The sequence below is a fragment of the Paramisgurnus dabryanus genome, chromosome 6, assembly GCF_030506205.2.
Source record: "Paramisgurnus dabryanus chromosome 6, PD_genome_1.1, whole genome shotgun sequence".
In the NCBI taxonomy this organism is placed as follows: domain Eukaryota; kingdom Metazoa; phylum Chordata; class Actinopteri; order Cypriniformes; family Cobitidae; genus Paramisgurnus; species Paramisgurnus dabryanus.
In genome coordinates this window covers 36,160,893-36,183,285 of record NC_133342.1, presented here as the reverse complement: position 1 = coordinate 36,183,285, position 22,393 = coordinate 36,160,893, and the positions used below count along the sequence as shown (strand labels likewise).

Genomic DNA, 22,393 nt, shown 5'->3' with positions numbered 1-22,393 from the left:
ACAACCGCAACCTCATATGATCATCACACATTACCCTCCCAGTCCGCTTGTTGTGCTTCCCATTGCTCGACACAGATTAGTCAGGCGGAGCTTGACAAAGTTTGACAATCCGCACATGTCTCTAAACTGGGTGGGTTTGCATGGGACGCTAAGGTAGGTGAATCTTGTCCTTTATCTTTATCGAAGAAACTTTCCAAAACAAACGGTTTTGACATTAAAGTAACGTTATATTGCTTTGAATAGCTCTCGCAGTCTCGCGTGTCAAAAGATCAGACACTTTCTCTTTGACCGCAAACATTCATGGACAACGCATATCAACTTCAATGAAACCAGTCGCACGTGGTGGTTAAGTAGCAAAGGTCACAAAGTATTCCGAAGTCGATGTTTAACATTAATAACGTCAAGGGCGAGGCGTGAAATGTTGTTTGACTTCATGAGGAGCTGCGCAGACTGAACAGCGACTATGACATCAGGTACCACGAGACCTGTGCTTTCGAATCGCTCTCGCGATGCTTTGATGCCATACACCGATCAGTCTGCGCAGCGCCGCATGAAGTCAAACACAGTGTAGCAACATATAAGTTACTATGTAATTGAACCAGTGATTCACTTATACTTTACGTATTTGTACTTATTTGTTTGTCACAGGCAGTGTTTGGTCTATTGCATTACTAAGTCAATAATTTCTGTAATTAAATTGCTTCCCTTACCATAAAGTAAATTACTTCTCATTTTTAAGGTATTTAGATTACAATAAAATTTACAATTAAATTCTTAATTTGTTTTTACCTCACAAGAACAAGGGTTAAGGGCAGCAAACATAAAAATTAAAACAAATTAAAAATAAAAAAAGTCAAATTTTAAATGCAATAAAGTGAAAGAATTAACAATAAAAATATGTTTTCAAATAAAAAGTTAGAAGTACAATAAAAAAGCAAAACAGTTTACATCATAAGAGAACCCGTATTCAATTTAAATGCATGTTATTGTTTTTTTTTTTTTCTTTATTCAGGCTTTTATTTAGACAGTATAGTGGAGTGTAGACAGGAAAGTGTTGGGTGGAGATAGGTGAGCAGGATCAGCAAAGGACCTCAGAGACGGGAATCGAACTCGGGTCGCCGTGAGCACACTGGTGCTTTGTGTCGGCGCACTAACCACGGGGCTATCGGCGCCGACATTTAAATGCATGTTATTTATTTAAATTACATATAGCCTACTGAAGTTTCAACAGTTTTGCTTAAAAGCACACTAAATTTAAAATCTAAATTTTTTGTATGTTAAGGACCTATTGTGTACCTTTAAAGGTACAGTTAACTGTTTTGTACCCCTAATATTTACTGATGCAAAATTGGTTCTTAGGTTGTTTTCACATATGTTGGTGCGCACCGTGGTGCGGCCTCGGAGCGCACCAAAATACTTTGTATCATTTTTCAGTTAGTGCGGTCCGTGTTCACATATATATATTTTTTACTTTACTTGAAATGCCGCACCGTACACCATGTGACAACGGTCAGCGCTGTCATTGGTCTCTGACAGCTCTTACCGTCTCATGACCACCCCCACGTTTCCACGACAACCAGCCTGACAGGTAGAGCGCAGCTATCAAGATGTGGAGATAAATGATGCACGTCTTTGCGAAGTTTCTTTGCTTTAACGCGAAATTGCGTAGCTGTTCTATTAAAGCCTTTCTCACGGAGCCGTTTGCTAAAAAGCCTGTAATGTCACTATGTGTGTGTGGAGGACAGCTATGCATTTATAAAATCATCAGCTCAAACGTAAAGGAGACAGCGAATCTCTATGCAACGGACCAGGATTGGCTTGTTTGTTGTTAACCCACAATATAACACCCGGCTCACGTCACAACGAAAGCCCAGTGGCTCAAACATGTGGAGAACTTCCTGTATTTGGTTCGGCCCGAGGTTCAGCAGTGTTCACACCACAGGTCGGTCACCCCAGAGTTCGGCAACAGCCGCTCCGAGACCACCTGTTTAGAGCGGTCTCGGAGCGGCCGTTTAGTGCGCACCCGAGTGCGGCTGTTGTGTTCACACTGACCCAAACGCACCGTACTCGGAGCGACACGTCATTTGGGCCGACCTAAACCATGTATATGTGAAAACACCCTTAAAGGTACACAATGGGTCCTTATGGAATAATATTGTACCCCCAAAATGTACAACATTTCAATGTGTTGTATAACCAATAAAGGTAGAAAATTTTGCCTTTGCGGGTACCACCTGACCTCAGTGACAGAAAAGTTTTGCATCTTTAATACGTAGTGGACATCTTTGTTCTAACTCTAACCCCAGGCTAACACTAAACTTGTTTTTATATGTTTGCTAATTTAAGATGGATTCTTCTCAAAATAGAATAAAATTATTAACACTGATCTCAGGTTAGAAATGAAGAAATGGAGGATGAAGCCAGAACTTACACATTTCATTACAATAAAACAGTAAATGACTCCCAACAGTAATTACATTCTTCCAGCTCTTGTAACTCTAAACGTTGCAAAGGTTTTCTCTAAAATTGATTGGTTATTTTTTCAACCCAGCCACTGGTTTAAATTAACCCAGAAAATATTTAGATTTGATCCAACAACACAGCCTTTTTGGTTGAAGAAACCCAGCCTAGGTTAAATTTAGGGATTCAGGGTTTATACAATCTTGTTCAAAATAATAGCAGTACAATGTGACTAACCAGAATAATCAAGGTTTTTAGTATTTTTTTTATTGCTACGTGGCAAACAAGTTACCAGTAGGTTCAGTAGATTCTCAGAAAACAAATGAGACACAGCATTCATGATATGCACGCTCTTAAGGTTGATTGGAGAGGGGAAAACCTATAAAGAGGTGCAAAAAATGATAGGCTGTTCAGCTAAAATGATCTCCAATGCCTTAAAATGGAGAGCAAAACCAGAGAGACGTGGAAGAAAACGGAAGACAACCATCAAAATGGATAGAAGAATAACCAGAATGGCAAAGGCTCAGCCAATGATCACCTCCAGGATGATCAAAGACAGTCTGGAGTTACCTGTAAGTACTGTGACAGTTAGAAGACGTCTGTGTGAAGCTAATCTATTTTCAAGAATCCCCCGCAAAGTCCCTCTGTTAAAAAAAAGGCATGTGCAGAAGAGGTTACAATTTGCCAAAGAACACATCAACTGGCCTAAAGAGAAATGGAGAAACATTTTGTGGACTGATGAGAGTAAAATTGTTCTTTTTGGGTCCAAGGGCCACAGGCAGTTTGTGAGACGACCCCCAAACTCTGAATTCAAGCCACAGTACACAGTGAAGACAGTGAAGCATGGAGCATGATATGGGCATGTTTCTCCTACTATGGTGTTGGGCCTATTTATCGCATACCAGGGATCATGGATCAGTTTGCATATGTTAAAATACTTGAAGAGGTCATGTTGCCCTATGCTGAAGAGGACATGCCTTTGAAATGGTTGTTTCAACAAGACAATGACCCAAAACACACTAGTAAACGGGCAAAGTCTTGGTTCCAAACCAACAAAATTAATGTTATGGAGTGGCCAGCCCAATCTCCAGACCTTAATCCAATTGAGAACTTGTGGGGTGATATCAAAAATGCTGTTTCTGAAGCAAAACCAAGAAATGTGAATGAATTGTGGAATGTTGTTAAAGAATCATGAATAACAGCTGAGAGGTGCCACAAGTTGGTTGACTCCATGCCACACAGATCTCAAGCAGTTTTAAAAAACTGTGGTCATACAACTAAATATTAGTTTAGTGATTCACAGGATTGCTAAATCCCAGAAAAAAATGTTTGTACAAAATAGTTTTGAGTTTGTACAGTCAAAGGTAGACACTGCTATTTTTTTGAACACACCCCTTTCAACTAATACCCCAATTGCACAGCCTTAAGAGCGTGCATATCATGAATGCTGGGTCTTGTTTGTTTTCTGAGAATCTACTGAACCTACTGGTAACTTGTTTGCCACGTAGCAATAAAAAATATACTAAAAACCTTGATTATTCTGGTTAGTCACATTGTACTGCTATTATTTTGAACAAGACTGTGTATACACACACACACACACGCATGTAAATGTTTCTTAAATACATACATGCAAGTGTGTGTATTTATATACAAAATAATAGCAGACAATACACACACAAATATATTATGCACACAAACTTTTATTCTGGATGCGATTTATCGCGATTAATCTTTTGACAGCCCTAGTTAAATTACAGTTGGATTGAAAATAACCCAGTAAATCTGCAGTGTTGATGACTGTCAAAAAAATATTTTTGATGTTTTTATAATACGCATGTCTCTCTTTTTTCAGTGTACTCGGATTTTTACCAAAAATGAGGGATTGGTGTGAAATGTTCTTTTAAGGTTCACTGAAACATCGTCATGTCATCTTCATCATCATCTTCATAGTTTGGTTGTGAGGTGAGCTGTGTTATATGTTGTCCCCTACTGTGTGATAAACAAACAACAACTGTGCTTTATGTATCTTCGACATACATTTACATTTCTTTCCATAAGTTTTATTATTCATTTAGGTAAAGTTTAAAATTAGTTTATGGGTCCCAATCAGATCCTCTCAACATGTAACATTCGAACAAATGTTAGTCTGGCTTTATTTTAGTAAAAAAAAAAGGCAACAGTCGTGTATTGGTTTGATCCAAGGAGAGTAAAATGACATGGTAGCATGACAGAACTCCTATATTTTACAGCTACAAATTCAGTAAAAAATAGTTTGAACTTGAGCCTTATATCTATCAAAAGTATAATAAAGATGAAATGGTGAACAATACTGCCATAGGACAGTTAGTAAGGAGCCGAAACATGTCATGAGCTTATTTTCTCTGATGTCATTTTTTCTAACCTGTGAAATTGCCATTGGCTGTGATAATTAAATGTAACCTTGTGGGCCTAATTTGACAAAACGACATCTATGCACAAGTGTCCAACCCAAAAGAAAGAACATCTAGGGAAAGTCAGAGCATGTGTTTTTGTAGATTTGCACACACACGTGTGTGTGTGACTGAAACACAATGTATGTTGTATGATTTAAAATTTTTCAGTCGCTTTGGAGCATTTCTCGAATCATTCTTAAAGTTGCCAAATAATGCTTGCATTTCTCAGAACAATTCGTAAGAACTGCACTACATCATGGATGTCTTGCAAAAGCGTGTAACCTGTTCAAAACCCCTTAGTTCAAGTAAATCTTTATATAAGTGAACATGTCAAAATGAAAATTCATTGTGTCATTGTTCATAAACAAGAAAGTAAAAATGTTTAGCCAATATATGTCAATATACCAAGTGTACACAATTATAAATGTCAGTATTTTCTGATGTAAACTGTGGATGAATACAGTTTAACATTTTTTCTATAAACAAATTACACACATTTTGATAAAAAAAACACATATTTTACATTTAAAAAAAAAAACATTACACATTTAACAATAAAGACATGTCACATTTTCTGTAACTCAAAATTTCAGGATTTCCCCGACAGCAATTTATCACTTTAGTTCACATTTACAAAAGACTAAAAAAAACCTGTGGAAACATGCTTACAGTAACATATTATGAAACAAATGTCAGCTATTTTGCATGGCATGCCTTGTACGATGAACTCATTTTCTTAATGCTTTTATGTGTAAGACTATTCAGCAGAAACCAGTATAACGTATTTTCATGAAAATGACATAGACAAATGAAAATGTAGCAAACAGCAGACACTTGTATATAATCATCTACATGATCGGGGAGATGTGCTTATTTTGCTATGTTATATTTGCTCAGTTTATTTAACTCTGCTTGATTTCTAGGTATTTATTGTGGGCGCTGTCTTGTGTGTGTGTCACAATACTACAAGGTTACATGTGTAAATATTATATTAATTACCTTTAAGATGAGGTAACTTTCTGCTAAAGTGACCTTGATCCAAGTTGGTTAAAGGTAAGCGAATAAATTGCTTGGAAAAGCGAATTTAATTTAATTCTGGGAAAAGTTCCAGCATTAATCATCAATGCAATTTTGGTTTGCACATGAACATTACATCACACAAAGTTGCCATATTTTACCACCAGGGGGAGATATTTGGTCTTCATATTAACCAAACCATCAGTAGAGAAATCACATGATCAAACTAAATTTGTTTTTGCTTGTACAGTCACTTCTAAATTTCCTAAGTAATATTTTGGTAGGGATGCTTCACATTATATTTTAGTTGGCTTAACTGCCACCATTCACAGTCTACAACTACACAGTCAGAGAAAAGTGACAAAAAATGACCTGAAAGAGTTCATATTATTACCTCAAATGTACATACTGGTACCAATGTATACATTTCTGTACCTAAATGGCACAGTGTAGTTTTTTTTTTTACATTTCATTCAGTAAAAATCATACTTTTATGATATTTCATGCTACTTTTGTAATCACAAAATAATACTACTCATATAATTTATGACTTAAAATGCTTTAATATAAAATAGTTAGTTTTTTGTTTTTGGTTAAGCTCAAATATGTTTCTCTCTCTTTCTTAACAGGAAGATCTGTCATTACACAATGGAGGACTTTCAGGCACCCAAAACAACCAACCAAAGAAACAACAACATCAGGGTGTTTATAATGTTTAAAGTTTATTTAATACAAAAAATGTGCATTAAGTTACAGAAAACTAACACGTTGGATATGTTGCCTCGATGTTTACTGTGATATTTCTCCCATCGTTTAACAGGAAGTGGCATCATTACAACATGAAGATCTCTCAACCACTGACAGACGCGTAAACCGCACTATTATTACTAATAAACATTTGTGACATTGGTCCTTCATCCAATTAGCATAATTTATTCTGATGTCATCCGTAGGAGGAAAATGTTCAGTTTAATTTTCTCCAAGCACTTCCTGGAACAGCTGAAGACATTTCAGGAGAGGTACATGAAAACAAACAAAGGTTACCGCATGACTGCCTTTATGATGTGTATTACTTAGAACTTTGACGCTCCTGGTTTTCCCGCCTACAATACACAATTACAAGCTTTTGTGTTTTAGGACAGCCCACCATTACACATCAAACTGCTCTCATGTAATACTGACCTGTTGTATGCCTACAACAACAGCTCCAAGGTGTTCATCACTCTCTGTATCATATCCACACAAAAAAAAACATATTGATGTTACTTTCATATATATGTCCTGTTTTTGTTCAGGAAAACTCTGGGAAGTTAAGAGGAACGTTTCGCACTTCTCCAAAACCGGCATTACGTTTTCCTGTGGAGATGGTAATGCACACTTGCAAGATTGATGCTTTAAGTTTAATTATACTACATATAATAATGAGCTGATTGTAATACAGTGTATTCAACATATAGGATCCTCTCAGTCAGTACGATGAATTTATTGACACGACTGTTAATAAGGTACCTCATAAAATACCTTCATGATCTTAAGTGACTTTCAAATTGATTGAAATCCTAAAACAAACTGTGTTTGCTAGAAATCTATAGCAGCAGCTGGCAAACTCACAGCAGACCATGAAAGTAAATCCAAGGTGAGGACTTTTCCAAAATTTGTTGCATAATTCTTGCGTTCGAGGCACTGGCGCAGAGCAAATTAAAATATTGCCATCTTGCTATAATACACAGTAAGGCTCAAGATTAAATAGTACAGTGTCTTACTGTGCGTTCACACCAGACGTGGAAGAGGCGGGAAAAACGAGCTATTCGCACTTGGACGCTTGAATATTTTGAGTTTACTTGCTTCATTCGTGAGTGAAATTCTAGTCATTCGAGACATCCGCGTCATGGGAGGGACTTATGTAGCTCAAATTGAGTAAACTTACCAGATTGTTCGACCTCCTCACTCACTTTCTTCCAAACAAGATCCTTTTAATTCCTATAAAAGTATGAAGATGTCTCGTATAGCGAAGATCACTGTCCTTCATTGTTGTTAGAGATGTTCCGATTTTTCTCTTCCCGATACCAATACCTGGGCTCGGTGGATCGGCCGATACCGAGTACCGATCCGATACCTTACCTGGGTGTGTATCTGTATAATATACAGCTGTACATACTACTAGCCCTGTACGAATGAATAAAACTGTTTTATGGTGTGCTTATTCCTGTATAAAACATGAACAAATACATACAGTGAGTAGAGTATTTTTATTATTTGAAAGACATTTGTCAGTAATATTAATTTTTCCTAAGTGAAAAAGCCACAAACCTTATACTGTAAATGGAAAGGGTATTTTATTATACGAATAATGTAACAAAATAATCTATTTAAAACTTTAAAGACCAGAAACAATTTTATTAAACAAAAGGCATTTCAGTTTTCAACTCTTTCACCGCCAGCGTTTAAAAAAAAAGTTGCCAGCCAGCGTGTTTCATGATTTTCACCAAAGTTTAATGTCTTCCAGAAAATGTTTTTCTTCAAATATATAAACATACAATGGGCCCTATCTTGCACCCAGCGCAATTGACTTTGTCAGTGACGCATGTATCATTCATATTTTGCAACGGCGCACAGCGGGTTTTTCCCTCCACAGACGCACGTCGACAAACTAGGGAATGAACTTGCGCTCCCTGGGCGTTTCAGCGCAAAAAAGAGGCGTGTTCCGCCGCAAACCATCCCTGATGCTATTTTGCAGTTTCAAAAAACAATTGCGCCACTGACCAGAAAAAAAAAGTTTAAAGTCAGTTGCGCGTTGTTCATTATGCTATTTTAAGGGCGCATGCTTGACCATAATGTATAGCGTGCACAACGCGCATACACTTTGCATCTAATCTACACAGATGCAACAGTTATTTTTGCAAATCATAAATTGTTACACTAAAAAATATTAATACACGAGATAAGGGGAATCATAGTGGTGAGCATTGTGGTGATAGTTTTTATTTATTGTGTGGCTGCGTTAAAAAATTCTCATGCAAATAACGATTAAAATATTTTCATAAGTTAATAATAATAAGTTTGTTGTGTGGCTGTATTACGTTTATTTTATGTAAATAATAATTAAAATGTTTTCACAAGAAACCTTAATGTATGTGAACTTGATTTGTAAGAGTACTTTGGGGTTGGACCTTGCTTGCGTTTCTTGGGTCCGATTTCAAAGCCCCCAAACCCTTTCAGCGGTGAGGGTGGACGCAGCGATGTCCTCTGCTGGCGTCAGGTCATGTGTAGAGGCAGATCCACCTCCCGTTACACGGCGTGCCCGATTTATGCTGGCAAGCTTGGGATTCCCCCGTCTCCTGACATCATTGTAGCGCTTGGCGCAACGATATGCCAGCTGATGAGACTGTGGCTATTTCCTCTCACGCCTGTTTAACCTACGCTGATTTGGGCGGGTTTCTCCTATCCCCATACAAAATAACTTCTCTGTCTTTGACTGCTCTTACAAGAACGTGGGTCTCCTCAGCTGGGAACCGCTCCTGGCGTGCGCCTGGTAAATCCCTCATAATAATAGCAACCCGCCATGGAACTTGCGCCCTTGCGTTTAAAGGGAATGTTGGATAGCATTCTGATTGGTTTATTTGACGTTACGCCCAAACCACACCCATGAATAATGAACCTACTTCAGACCACCCCCTTATTGATTTGCGCCCGGCGCAAGAGTTATTTCTCATGCCGGGAAAATAGCAACAGCGCCCAAGATCCGCCCACAAACTCACTTGCGCGTTGCGCTTCGCACTTGCGTTTCAGATCGTTAAAATAGGGCCCAATATACCAAATGAAAGAACAGACCCTCTGCTTTCAAAAAAAAAAAAAAAACGTTTCATCCTACCTTCAGTAGTTCTTTTGCAATCAGCTTTTGAATATGGGTAGGTTTCTGCAAAAACACCATATTTTGAGCAAAAAGCAGAGATAATTCCATTTTTGTTACGGACTTTTCGTAGAGATCCCATTCAGAGCGATCTTTAAAACAGACACGAACATGCAGCCGCTTGCCATAGGGCAATACTTCCGGGTTTAAAAAGTTGCGGAAGGGCGCCACCTGGTGGATAATAGCGGTATTGTGGAAAGACGGAAAATCTCGTCATTGGCGGGGAAGCGTTTTCTCTTAATTGACGAGATATCTTGTCAATGGAGGTGAAAGAGTTAAATACAAAAGCAAAATAAAGCTCCTTTAAAAACACTAAATGTAGCCACAATGTAGTGAAATAAGAGACTTGAGTGTAACGTCGTGTTTTTCGGGGTGATGCGTCTTCAAATGCTATAATAAGTTACTCGTTTTAAAGTTATTAATACTTGTTATCAAGACATGTGGACGTTTTATTAGTCTGAAATACTAACAAACAGCGGACATATGGCTGCACGCTTTCATTTCTTCGGCGCTCTAAGTAAACAGTGGTTGTGTCACGCGTTGTAACGTGGGCTGCTTTACAAAGCGAGAGAGATGAGAATCCATGTGCAAGGAGGTTTATTAGAAAAATCCCAAAAGGGCAGGCAAACAAATCCAACAAGGGCAATCCAAAAACGTAATCCAATAAACAGGCAACAGGTCAAAATCCAGAATATACAAAAACAGAAACAAGAATACAAAACAGACAGGAACAAGCCAATAAAAAGACAACGCTTGGTAATGCAGCTTGACACATTCAATACTTTGCTGTGAATGATCAGATTGGACCGTTTTTATGGAGAACAGACAGGAAGTACAAAGTGAAGTGGAACATGACAAGATTTGAAAATAAAAGCCAGAACAGAACAATATATCAAAATAAAAGTTCAAAACAAAACAGAACACGAGACAAAACCCTTACACGCGCGTGGTAACTTCCTGGTGTTTGCATTCAGCGAAGCAGCGAAGAAGAGATGAGTTTCGCTTTGCAGCTTTAGCATTAGCTATAACGGGCATTACTAGGTTTATTAAGAAAATGGTATTGGATTGGTACATGGGTTCAAGTACTTGCCGATTCAGATGCCAGAATTTTTGTGGTATCGGCCGCATTTCCAATACTGTTATCGGAACAACCCTAATTTCTGTTCTGTTTTTCTGCCTCTGCTCGCTTTCTGTAATCACATTACTGCTAGAGCAAGCTCCTGGCACAAAAAAATCCACCAAAGTTCAGATTTTTCAACTCGCGCGGATCACGTGCCGCGCCATTCGCGCTTACCGTGCCGCAGGATGTCTATTCACCTCTTTGCATTGACTTAACATGTAAATCATTCACGCTTGCGGCCTCTTCTGCATCTGGTGTGAACGCACCATTAGGTTTAAAGCAAAGGGTACTCAATCTTACTACGTTAGTCAACGTTTGAAGTGGATTGAAAAGTTCATCAAAGTTGTCCTAAGACAAGAACGCGTATTGTTCAATATTTAAAGACAACTTTCTAAAAGGTTTTGATCCACTTCAAATGTTGACTAGTATAATTTTGAGCCCCCCTACTGCCCACAACAATTGAAGACCCCCCTCACAATTTCTACCAAATAAAATGTACTAGCGCTTGGCATATCTAGACAGATGTATATTTGTTACAAAATAGCCAAACACTATATTATTATACATTTGTCTTATTTTGAATAATTAAAGTCATTTTAAGAACACCTCAGAAGTTTGTTGAACCCCCCTAGTGGGTACCAGCCCCCTGGTGGACCCTTACGAAAATTATCTTTGGTTTTACTACAGTTAAAAAAAATTATGGTTACTGTAGTAAAATCATGGTAACCACAAAATAGCCATCGTTTTTACAACCATGTTTTTCAAAACCATAGTTATACCATGGTTAGTGTAGTAAAACCATGGTTTTGCTGATAGTAATTAATACACCAAAAAAAACATAGTTACTACACTTTTACCACAATAAAACCATGGTTAAATGTCTTAAGATGAGAACCACTGGTTTTAAAGGCCCTATGATAGCAGTTATCACAAAATTGGAATTGTGTGGCCTATACGCATGTCTGTTTTCTTTGAATGCATCTATGAGGCTGTTTACACTTGGCATTAACATGCGTTTTCGTCGATCGGATCACAAGTGGACGACGTTAATGCCAGGTGTAAACGGTGTTCAAAACTTTTGAGCTCGTCCACTTTCGACCACTTTCAACCACATCCAGAGGTAGTCGAAACCACTTTCGATCGGATCGCTTTGGAGTTGCGGAACGCATATGTGGTTGAATGCGTTCGAACAGCCACACGCGACCGCCTTCTCTCCGCCCATTTATCTAATCTGAGGTATTAAACACAAGTTTTACGTCTTTTTTGACTTCTGGCGTAAACATACGGTGAACAGCGCTATTTTTAGCCTTTCATTGATACAACTAAAGCGGCTGATCTCCGTAGTTTCGCTTTGAAAGCGTGTGAAAGTTGCGTGATCCTATTTCATCAATTGCGCTGAAAATTCAGAGAAAGCTCCAACATATAAACGTACAAAACACTATGCAGCATGTATACTTGCTAAACAAGCAGTGGACTCCGACATAATATAAGTTTGCGTCCATATAAACTCGTAATTACTCCCGCTCGGGTTTGAATGACAGCAGAGAGACTCGCCCACCGTCTCACAGACCACCCCCTCACAGTATTCAGGACAGAGGCGGTCGAAAGTGGACAAAAGAGACGAATTTAAATACCAGGCGTAAACGTAATGTGTCTCTCTCGTCCACTTGTGATCCGATCGATGAAAACGCATGTTAATGCCAAGTGTAAACAGCCTCTATGTGCTGGCATACTCCAAAAGTTACTAAAATCAACTTTTAAATTATTGTAAGTATTTAAAATTGATAGAGTTTTTCTTCGCATGGTCAAAATACTGGGATTTATGTGTCTGACAGGTACGGGCTGTATAGTGATGTTCTGCAATTTGCTATCGACCCGAAATGGTCAGTTATGTCAAATTGTGTATAATCTTTTCAGGTCGTGTCTTTTAGAGTAAAGAGAAGACTTTCTGGATCGTCCAAACTCTCGTCTGTTAGCCAGGTACTAGTTTAACGTTACAGTTTCGCATCAGTTATTGGTTTACAATAAACTCATTCGAAAATGTGTCTATACGTAGGGTTCAGATGAGGAGGACGCAATAGATGAGCCAATGGAAATGCAGCATTTGCAAAGCACTGAGGTGAGACATCTTAGTAGTGAACTGAATATTTATCTTTATAACAAGGCAAGCAGGATCTTACAAAGGAGTGTCTGTTTACACTGACTCTAAATAGCGTCCCATGTTAGCAAACTATTTACATTAGCTCCACCCATCAATGTGGGTTGGAGTACTGAAGTTTTAAAAGTAAGCTCATTAAAATCAGTGGTGCAGACCGTAGAGCAAGGCTTTTGATCCGATGTCCATTGTTCAAATCCGCTTTTGCCGACCTTGCTCTTCACATCCAAAAGGCACTGTTTCCAATTAAAATGAAGAAAATGTTTGAAACGTCAAAACAAAGTGGTTTTTAAGAATAAAAGTTACAGTTAGGGGTCCATTGAGGTACGTATTGGACATTTGAGGTACCAATATGTATCTTTCCTCAAGTACAGCTATGTATCTTTGAGGAACTAATGTGCACCCTTTAGGTACGAAGGTGTACCACCACAGTGAAAGCTTTTTACTTTTATATCTCAGTGTACTTTATATCTGTTCATGTACGTTTATAGGAGTGCACATTTGAGGTCCTACCGGTGGAGATTGCTGCCTATCCGACCGATGAAAACCTCATAGACACAAGCGAGGTGTATTTCTTTTTAATTATTGGTTAATATGATTGGTTTTGCTGGTTTTAACCTTGTCTTTTTTTCTGCACAGGATGATGACCTGATGGATTGGTGGAAGACTGTTGAGGGTAAGATGGGTCAAGTTTATGTATTGATTATGTATTGGGTTGTTTCCTTTAAAGTGCACCTATTTCATTGCTAAAAAACAACGTTATTTTGTATATTTGTTATAATGCAATGTGTTTGTGTGGTTTATGGTAAAAAAACACATTATGAGGCTGTATACACTTGGCATTAACATGCGTTTTCGTCGATCGGATCCCAAGTGGACGACGTTAATTCCAGGTGTAAACGGTGTTCAAAACGTTTTGAACGCGTCCACTTTTGACCACTTTCAACCACATCCAGAGGTAGTCGAAACCACTTTCGATCGGATCGCTTTGGAGTTGCGGAACGCAAATGTGGTTGAATGTGTTCGAAAAGCCACACGCGATCGCCTTCTCTTCGCCCATTTATCTAATCTGAGGTATTAAACACAAATTTTACGTCTTTTTTTGACTTCTGGCGTGAACATACGGTGAACAGCACTATTTTTAGCCTTTCATTGATAAAATTACTGCGGGTGTTCTCCGTAGTTTTGTTTTGAAAGCGTGTGAAAGTTGCGCGATCCTATTTCATCAATTGCGCTGAAAAGCTACAACATATAAACGTACAAAACACTGTGCAGCATGTATACTTGCTAAACAAGCAGCGGACTCTGACATAATATTAGTTTGCGTCCATATAAACTCATAATTACTCCCGCTCGCGTTTGAATGACAGCAGAGAGACTCGCCCACCGTCTCACAGACCACCCCCCTCACAGTATTCAGGACAGATGCGGTCGAAAGTGGACAAAAGAGACGGATTTAAATACCAGGTGTAAACGTAATGTGTCTCTCTCGTCCACTTGTGATCCGATCGATGAAAACACATCTTAATACCAAGTGTAAACAGCCCCTATTTTCCACATACCATACATTTTTGTAGCTCCAGATATTCTGCCTGATTTTGTACAAAACTCATTGATTTGAAAAACGCTGTGTTCCTGATTGGTCAGCTAATCTGTATTTTGTGAAAAACCTCTGACATCAGCTGGAAATGTGTCACTCCTTATCATGTTTGAAAGATCCCCAATCCTAGGAAGTGAACTGTTGCCTAAAATCCGTGTGCTTGTTTTAGTCCAAAAAAAAGAGATTTATGTTGAAAAAGATACTCGTGGCTTGGTTTACTTTGGGATTGGTACCTTTTGCATATTGTTAACATGTACTAATACACACTTACACACCAAAGGAAATGTAAAAATGTGAATTGAGCGATAGTTGCTCTTTAAAAAAAATCAAAGAGCTAAGAGAGGATTTGTTAAGTATAAAACTTAGAGCTAAATTACATGAGGTTGTCATCATAAATGTAGTTTAGATTTTTTTCCAATCTTATGATATATAAATTATTATACAGATTACTGTATATCATACTGGGTGGACTGTTTAAGATTGAGACAAACCAATCAAAGGCACATAAAATAATTCATGCAGGGTTTCCGCAGGGTCTTAAAAAGTCAAACATTTCTAAATCTAAGTCTTTAAAGTCTTAAATTTGCTGAGAAAAGTCTTGAAGGTCTTAAACTCTCCCCGCAGTGTCTTCAGTCAGTTTACACACTTATAAGTCCTTTGACCGCTGTGTCAGAGCAGAGGTGCTCTGAGCAGTATCGGAGTTAGGCATGGTTGACATGGTCAGAACCACGGGGCACCCGCAACAAAAAAATTCAATGTGCGATGGTGCACAACGGCTCTTCTGATTTTGCCAAGTGGTTGATGTCCTCAGGGCAACATTATGTTGACCCTGGGACAACATTTCAATCAACCAATCAAATTACAGTAATAAGTTTATAGTTTGTTTTAAGTTTAAGCTTCCAAGCAGGATTAGCTGTTTCTAGACAATTGTTTTTCACTTATAATTTATGGTTGGGGTTTGGGGGAGGTTTAGGTTTTATTTAGAAAAATGTTGTCCTTGGGTCAACACTTTGTTGCTCTGAGGACATCAACCAGTTGGCAAAATCAGTTAGAGCAGTGCACAACACGTCAAACGTTTTCCGTCCTCAGTGAAACACAAGTCCTTTTATGCAAATAAGGAAATCGGGAAATTGTTTCACATTTTTTCCAGACTCTGACATTGATAAGTCATTCATGTGCGTCAGTAATGCACTGCAAAATCTGAAATCTAAGTCTAAATCTCATTTCTGGAAAATACTAGGTGTGTGACGGTATTTCTGCATGATATTAAAACGTCACACACAATTCCTCTTGGTATAACTGAAAACAAGTCTTGACACTTACGTAAAGCCCTCAAACTTTAACACTTTGTACTGAAGTCTCGAGGTGAATCAGCATAAAGTTTTCCACACATCGCTCAAATTCTCAGAATAAAATTATATTTGAACTGTCCTAAGTGAAAACAACTTGCTCTGACATAACTTGTGTTGTCAATGCAATTGTTTTGTCTCAAGACAAATAATATTTTTTGTGCCATGGTTTTGTCTCAAGATGCACACCATTAAGGTTTGTTTGTAACTATTTAAATGTCCTAACAAAGGCCTAGTCCTGGATTAATCTAAACCCTGTATGGGAAACTGACCTTATTTAACGTTGTTGTTTAAAATAATCATGTGTTTACTTTGTTTTGATTCTTAATTTGAACCAATTGCTATTACCTCATCATTATTGTCATTTTAAAGGTTATTGTTCATTTAGGTCTATATTTTATTACCAAAAAATATCAGATTTCCATCAAATTGTCAAGATAACATGCCCTAGTTTAGTTAAAACATTTCAAAATGTTGCTATTTCATTTAAATAGAAAATTATTTCTTATAATTATTATAGTCTTTTATTAATTTATTTTATCAAATTTTTCTTATCTTTTTTCGTGAACCCAATCTCATATACCATCTCTCATCCCACCCCTAGAAAATACATTTATTGTTTCAACATGGTTGATTAACAATAACACAGCAGTTGGGTTAAAACAACCCATTATTTGGGTCATTTTAACCCAGAAATGTGTTCTGTCCTATAGTTACCCAGCCCTGGGTTAAATATTTTTCAGAGTGTGGCATTTGAAATAACACCTTTAAGTGTTGCAATTGCAACATTGTGAAACTGTGGTATTTTATTGTCGTGAAATAGGTCTTAAATTTCCTTCATAATGGTCTTAAAAAGCTCTTAAAAAATCTGAAAAAAATTGACTTGCAGAAACCCTGTCATGAATTTCATAACCAATCCTTACTTGTTTACTTAAAACAAAAATTATGTCACCTCATGAAGGACTGTCTTTCTGTTCAGTGGACTAGTTATCATAACAGACTAATATAATATAAAATGATAATAAGGACATCACACATTTCCAAAGAAAACATGGTTGTTTGACGCATGAAAAATTAAGGACATAATTACTGTATAATGATATTGTAATAAACAACAAAAAAGCTTATTTGGAATATATTATATAACTTAAATAAGTATCCCGAGGCAGGCTGGATTTATAAAGGCACAATAACGTACAACATGACATCATACATCCCAGGTACATAATGGTCCCTCACGGGTCCATTGGTACGTCACAGGTACTTAACGCTCCCAAAACGCATACTGAGTCATTAGTTTAATCAAATTTATAAAAAAGACAGATTAGCTCTAGCGATTGTTTCCGGAAAAGCACGATAGCCTGGAGGAATCCAGCGGGAGGGGCGAGTCACAAGCATGAAGTGAACTTGTGACTTCTACTCGAAGGAACAATGATAATAAGTGTCATTGTTTGTTCTTATTTAATTGATGTTGGTGCGTGCTTTTCTGGAGGAAGTGTCCATAAAAGGAAAATGGGGTCAATACTGATACATAACGGGTACCCATGTTCGAAAAAAACTTTCAGAATCTTTCAGAAGGAGGAGGCGTGAGTTTGGGCCAAGAAATAATCAGTCAAATGCTTTATTGATACTTTGCATTTTTTTTTGCATGAGAATTACAACTCTTTAACTGTTTTAATAAGTCAGAATGCATGAAAATGCATTACCCCCCAGCTTTAAATGAACCTAAAATGTACCATCCCTATAGGACATTTTTAAGGGATACCATAACAGCTTCTGTACCTTTCATTCTGAGGGTGTACTGTATTTATTATCGATGTATCACTGCAATTGTTTTACTGTCGTTTTGATTGACAGGTTGGAGTATATGGAATGAATCACATTTCCAGAAGGATGAGTTGTGAGTAAATGTGAAGCCCTACTACTACTACTACTACTAATTTTGGATGTAAACCCTGCAGGACCTCCAATACTGTGTGTTGCGATTACCACATTTCTATCTAACAGGGCTGTCGAGGCTGTGGCGGACCGTGTGTTTATGGCGGCTCGACTCTTTGTAAGTCTGTTCAACCAGCGTGGAGCCTCCCTGCAACGGCGTGTCGTGGACTTGCTCGCGGTGGCGGACACCGCCGACAGCTTCCATAAGAAGACTGTGAGCGCGGCCATCGGTGGAGGGGTGGCTAGCGTGGCGGGGGGTATAGCTACTATCACCGGCCTCATCCTAGCTCCATTCACTTTCGGGACATCCACCATCGTCACCGCGGTGGGGATCAGCGTGGCAACAGCCGGGAGCATCACCTCAGCCACGGCTCACATTAGCGATGCGGTTCAATCCAAGATGGACCGCAAGAAGGTGGAGAAGATGATTCAGGACTACCAGAACGAGATCAGCGACATCAGGGATTGCCTGGAATTCATGCAGGTATATTTAGCATTGCTAACAAGAGTTAATATGGTGCACATTTTTTATGGAACCATTTTGTATTTGTCGAAATCGCATATAGGGGGGCACAGATCTTCAAATGGGGACATGCTGTGTCTTTTCACGTTAGTATTTCAAGTTCGTGGTTTTGTCTGCTGTGTCTGTAGGAAGGAATGAATGCTCTACAAGAGTGGAACTTCAAGGAGTACTCTGAGAGTCTGGTCAACACGAGCCTCAACCGCAACATAAAGTACGTCATGAAGGAAGGTGGCCGAGCGGGTAAAGCGCTCTTGGTGAACACCGAAAAGCTTATAAGCACTGTGAACATTTTGGGCGTCACTGGAGGCGCCGCCAGAGCTGCCAAGGCCGTCAGCGTTACCACGGGGGTCATGTCGGGTCTCTTCCTGGCCCTGGACGTTTTCTTTCTCGCCAAAGACACCAACGAGCTGCGCAAAGGCGCCAAGACCAAATTCGCTTCCAAGATCCGAGAAGTATGCCGAGAACTTCAGCGCGGCCTGCTGGAGCTGAACAAAGTGAAGGCTCAGCTACAAAAGACCATGGATGGGATCGAAGTGGAAGAATATGAACAGGAGGGCGAGGAGGAGGATGAAGATCAATACGAGTCGGATCCCAAGAAACTGGCTCTGCTGGAGCAAGAACTTGATCAGTTGGAGGAGAAGCTCGACCTGAAGACTTCGCATGAGCAAAGCAAGAAACCCTAAAAAGAAAGAAACGAGAAAATAGAAGAAATCAGAAAGAAATTAGATGTGTTTAAAAAAAGGAAATGAATGAAACACTCAATAACATCAAAATGAATGTTATAGGTGTGTTCATTTTAGCATCCTGTGCAACATACAGTACAGTACGCTCGACCATTGGTTTGTCCAAGTTGGGCAAGTTTTTGGGAAACCAGTTCGCAAATGATTTACCCTCTGGTTACACTAATGGCTCGCAAACAGCACAGCTGAACATATAGGGGCTGAACACAGAGTTAATGAGAAGTAAAAAATGAAGGGTTGTCGAGACAGAAACAAATCCTCGGGGTTGGATTGAGAATCTGAGTGTGATACTAAAAGCCATTAAAATTTAAACCATTCATGCAATTCATAAATCTACAAGAAAGACTCTATAATAAGAATATAGTGACAAGAAAAATGTTCAATTTCCAAAAAGGTCTGTGTGCACTTTCAAAACACTTCCTTGTTTATAATAAACAACGCAGTAAACCCTTTATTTACGTAATTCCTCTTCAGTATACAGGTCACGGGTTTACCTTGAATGCAATGTAAATCACTTAAAGGAAATTAATGGAAATTAAAGGACTATTAAAGACTATTAAATATGTGTGGAGGGAACACTGAGTTAGTTGTGCAAGTGTAAAATGACATACAAAATAGGATTAATGGAAAAGACACTAGATAGTCAATTACTGAGCCAGATACTGAGACTGAGGAGAAAAACAGCAAACATAAAACAAATTGTTGATTAAATAAAATGTTCATTAAATAATCTAAGTTGCATTCTTGATGCTAAATCTGATTAGAAGCGGATTCGGCAGGTGTTGAATCAGGCAAAGACTGTGGGAATTTACTGCTTCAACAACACTGTCACAATGCTGGCATGTGACATTATTGTTATTAAATACCTTGAGATGTAAACAATTGGAAAGTCGTAGCCACTTGTGAATACAAAACAGCACTTGATATAAGATAAAACAACAGTAATAAAAAAGGAAGAATGGTTAATAAGTCAAATAAAATAATTAAATAAATATATAAAAATAACTGCAACACTTCACAAGCTTAAACTAACATGAAAAAACAACAGACAGTATTGTTTTTCAGCATCTTTTAATTTTTGTTAATGTTATTAAAGGTCAATAGAGTTGTTCATGTTAGTTCATGGCGCATTAATTAATTTTTTACAACGCTTGATTTTATAAATGTATTAGTAAATGCCGAAATAAACATGAACTAAGAATAATAAATTGAAGAAGTATTGTTCATGTTAGCTAATGCATTAACTATTGTAAACAAATACAACCTTGTTACTGAATAACTAACTACAAATAAAAAAAAGAAATACATCAAAGATGTATGTTTGTACTCTCTGTCTTAAGACTTAAACCCTTCACTGACTTCAAATCAAACACTGTTCAGCACGACGAGTCAAAAAAAAAAAAAAATGAAACATAACATTTCATGTCTTGTTTGCATTATTTATTTTGTTTGTTTGTTTAACAAATTCAATTTATGTACAGCTTTCATTTTTGCTGGTAAGATTTTGAATTTGTTTTGTTAGACATTTAGTTGTTATACTAGTTATAACTATTTATATTATACAAGTTATAAAACTGTTTCACTGTCTTTAATTTCTGTTATTTCCAAATTGATTAGCAAATAGATATCAGTTTGTCTTTGGTTTTTTCTTGATTCACAAACAAATCTTGGTACTGTGACTTCACTTTTGACTTTGCAATAAAAGTCCTAACAGAAATAAAATGTTGTTTTTGTAATGCAGTTGCTTTTGCTTTTGTCCAGTTAGTTTCAAGAATCAAAATAAGGAAGTCAGGCCTTGTATGCGTTTATCGGAAAATATTTTAAGTAAACCAGCAGATACACTTCCTGAAACTGAAGCTTTTAATTTTTCCTTCTTCATTCCATGTGCTGAATATAATAAATGTTTATAATATATATTTCTATAGATTGCTCTTAATGCTAAATAGCATAATTATCTCATTCATTGCATTTTCATTAAATTTCATTCAGTTCATTAGATTTTTTTAATAAACATTTTTATTTTTTTCCCTTTGATTGCCAATCCTTATTAGCAATATTTTAAATAAGTCGTTCTTCAGTTTGGGAGGCAAGTAGTGTCCCTCAACTTTACAACAGCTAAAATAACCTTTAAAATACCAGTAAGTCATAAATTGTTTGCATGACTATATTCTGTGTACAGTAAACACAATTTTTTCAATGTTAAAATTTTATTTTTGTTTTAAAGGTGTTGTAGAATGTAGAACTGTATTTATGTAAGCATAGATGAATTATTGAGTTTCGTATATATGGTAATGACATATCATGAGCTTCAAACACGATTGATTCCTCCCTCTTATGTGAACTTCGTGCATGCAAAGAGTGACGAAAAACAGGGCAATCTCAACATGACACCAACTGTGACGTTACAGTTCAGATGAACGCTCCCAAAATTAAATTACACATTAAATTAAGTACAATGAAGTTACAATGCTAAAAACAAAGTTGTGACTGTTGAGTTAACATTATATGTTAGTTATATGCTAGTTAATACTATGCTAGTCAATGCTATATGCTAGCGTTTAGGCTAAAGTGCTACTATTGATGTACAGTTACGTTTTGCAGGTCCATACTGAAAGAACCCCCACAAACTTAGCACTCAGAAACGTCCATTACAATCTCCAAATAGTTTATTATTCCTCAAATTCCGTATCTTCATCTGATACAGACTCAAACATAAGGGGCCCTATCTTGCACCCAGCGCAATTGACTTTGTCAGTGACGCATGTATCATTCGTATTTTGCGCCGGCGCACAGCGGGGTTTTTCCCTCCACAGATGCACGTCAGCAAACTAGGGAATTAACTTGCGCTCCCTGGGCGGTTCAGCGCAAAAAGGAGGCGTGTTGCGGCGCAAACCATCTCTTATGCTATTTTGCAGTTTCAAAAAACAATTGCGCTACTAACCAAAAAAAACTAGTCTAAAGTCAGTGGCGCGTTGCGCGTGGTTCATTATGCTATTTTAAGGGCGCATGCTTGACCATAATGTATAGCGTGCACAACGCGCATACACTTTGCTTATCTAATCTACACAGATGCAACAGTTATTTTTGCAAATCATAAATTGTTACACTTAAAAATATTAATACACGAGATAAGGGGAATCATAGTG

General features: G+C 37.7%; 1 protein-coding gene across 4 annotated transcripts; it reads left to right on the top strand.

The window, feature by feature from the left end:
- The first annotated feature begins 23 nt into the window (after positions 1–23).
- Positions 24–21,113, top strand: apold1a (apolipoprotein L domain containing 1a). 4 transcript variants are annotated; one of them, XM_065277071.2, is made up of 17 exons: positions 25–153; positions 4,316–4,425; positions 5,819–5,948; positions 6,542–6,614; positions 6,733–6,780; positions 6,866–6,931; positions 7,050–7,124; positions 7,208–7,279; positions 7,370–7,417; positions 7,495–7,548; positions 12,860–12,922; positions 12,999–13,061; positions 13,589–13,663; positions 13,737–13,773; positions 17,904–17,946; positions 18,054–18,468; positions 18,636–21,112. In XM_065277071.2, exons 4-17 carry the CDS (start codon positions 6,561–6,563, stop codon positions 19,188–19,190), a joined length of 1,668 nt encoding a protein of 555 aa, XP_065133143.1. In that variant the 5' UTR covers positions 25–153; positions 4,316–4,425; positions 5,819–5,948; positions 6,542–6,560; the 3' UTR covers positions 19,191–21,112. The 4 variants fall into 4 exon arrangements, with proteins under 4 accessions (XP_065133145.1, XP_065133143.1, XP_065133144.1 ...); XM_065277072.2 differs by lacking the exon at positions 5,819–5,948 and having other exon boundaries at positions 6,733–6,781; positions 6,879–6,931; XM_065277070.2 differs by lacking the exon at positions 5,819–5,948 and having other exon boundaries at positions 18,636–21,111.
- The last annotated feature ends 1,280 nt before the right edge of the window (positions 21,114–22,393 follow it).

Coding starts and splice junctions, on each gene's coding strand:
- apold1a (XM_065277071.2), top strand. CDS start 6,561: ATGGAGGACTTTCAGGCACCCAAAACAACCAACCAAAGAAACAACAAC. Junction 6,781..6,865: donor TCTCAACCACTGACAGACGC/GTAAACCGCACT, acceptor TGTCATCCGTAG/GAGGAAAATGTTCAGTTTAA. Junction 17,947..18,053: donor CATTTCCAGAAGGATGAGTT/GTGAGTAAATGT, acceptor TCTATCTAACAG/GGCTGTCGAGGCTGTGGCGG.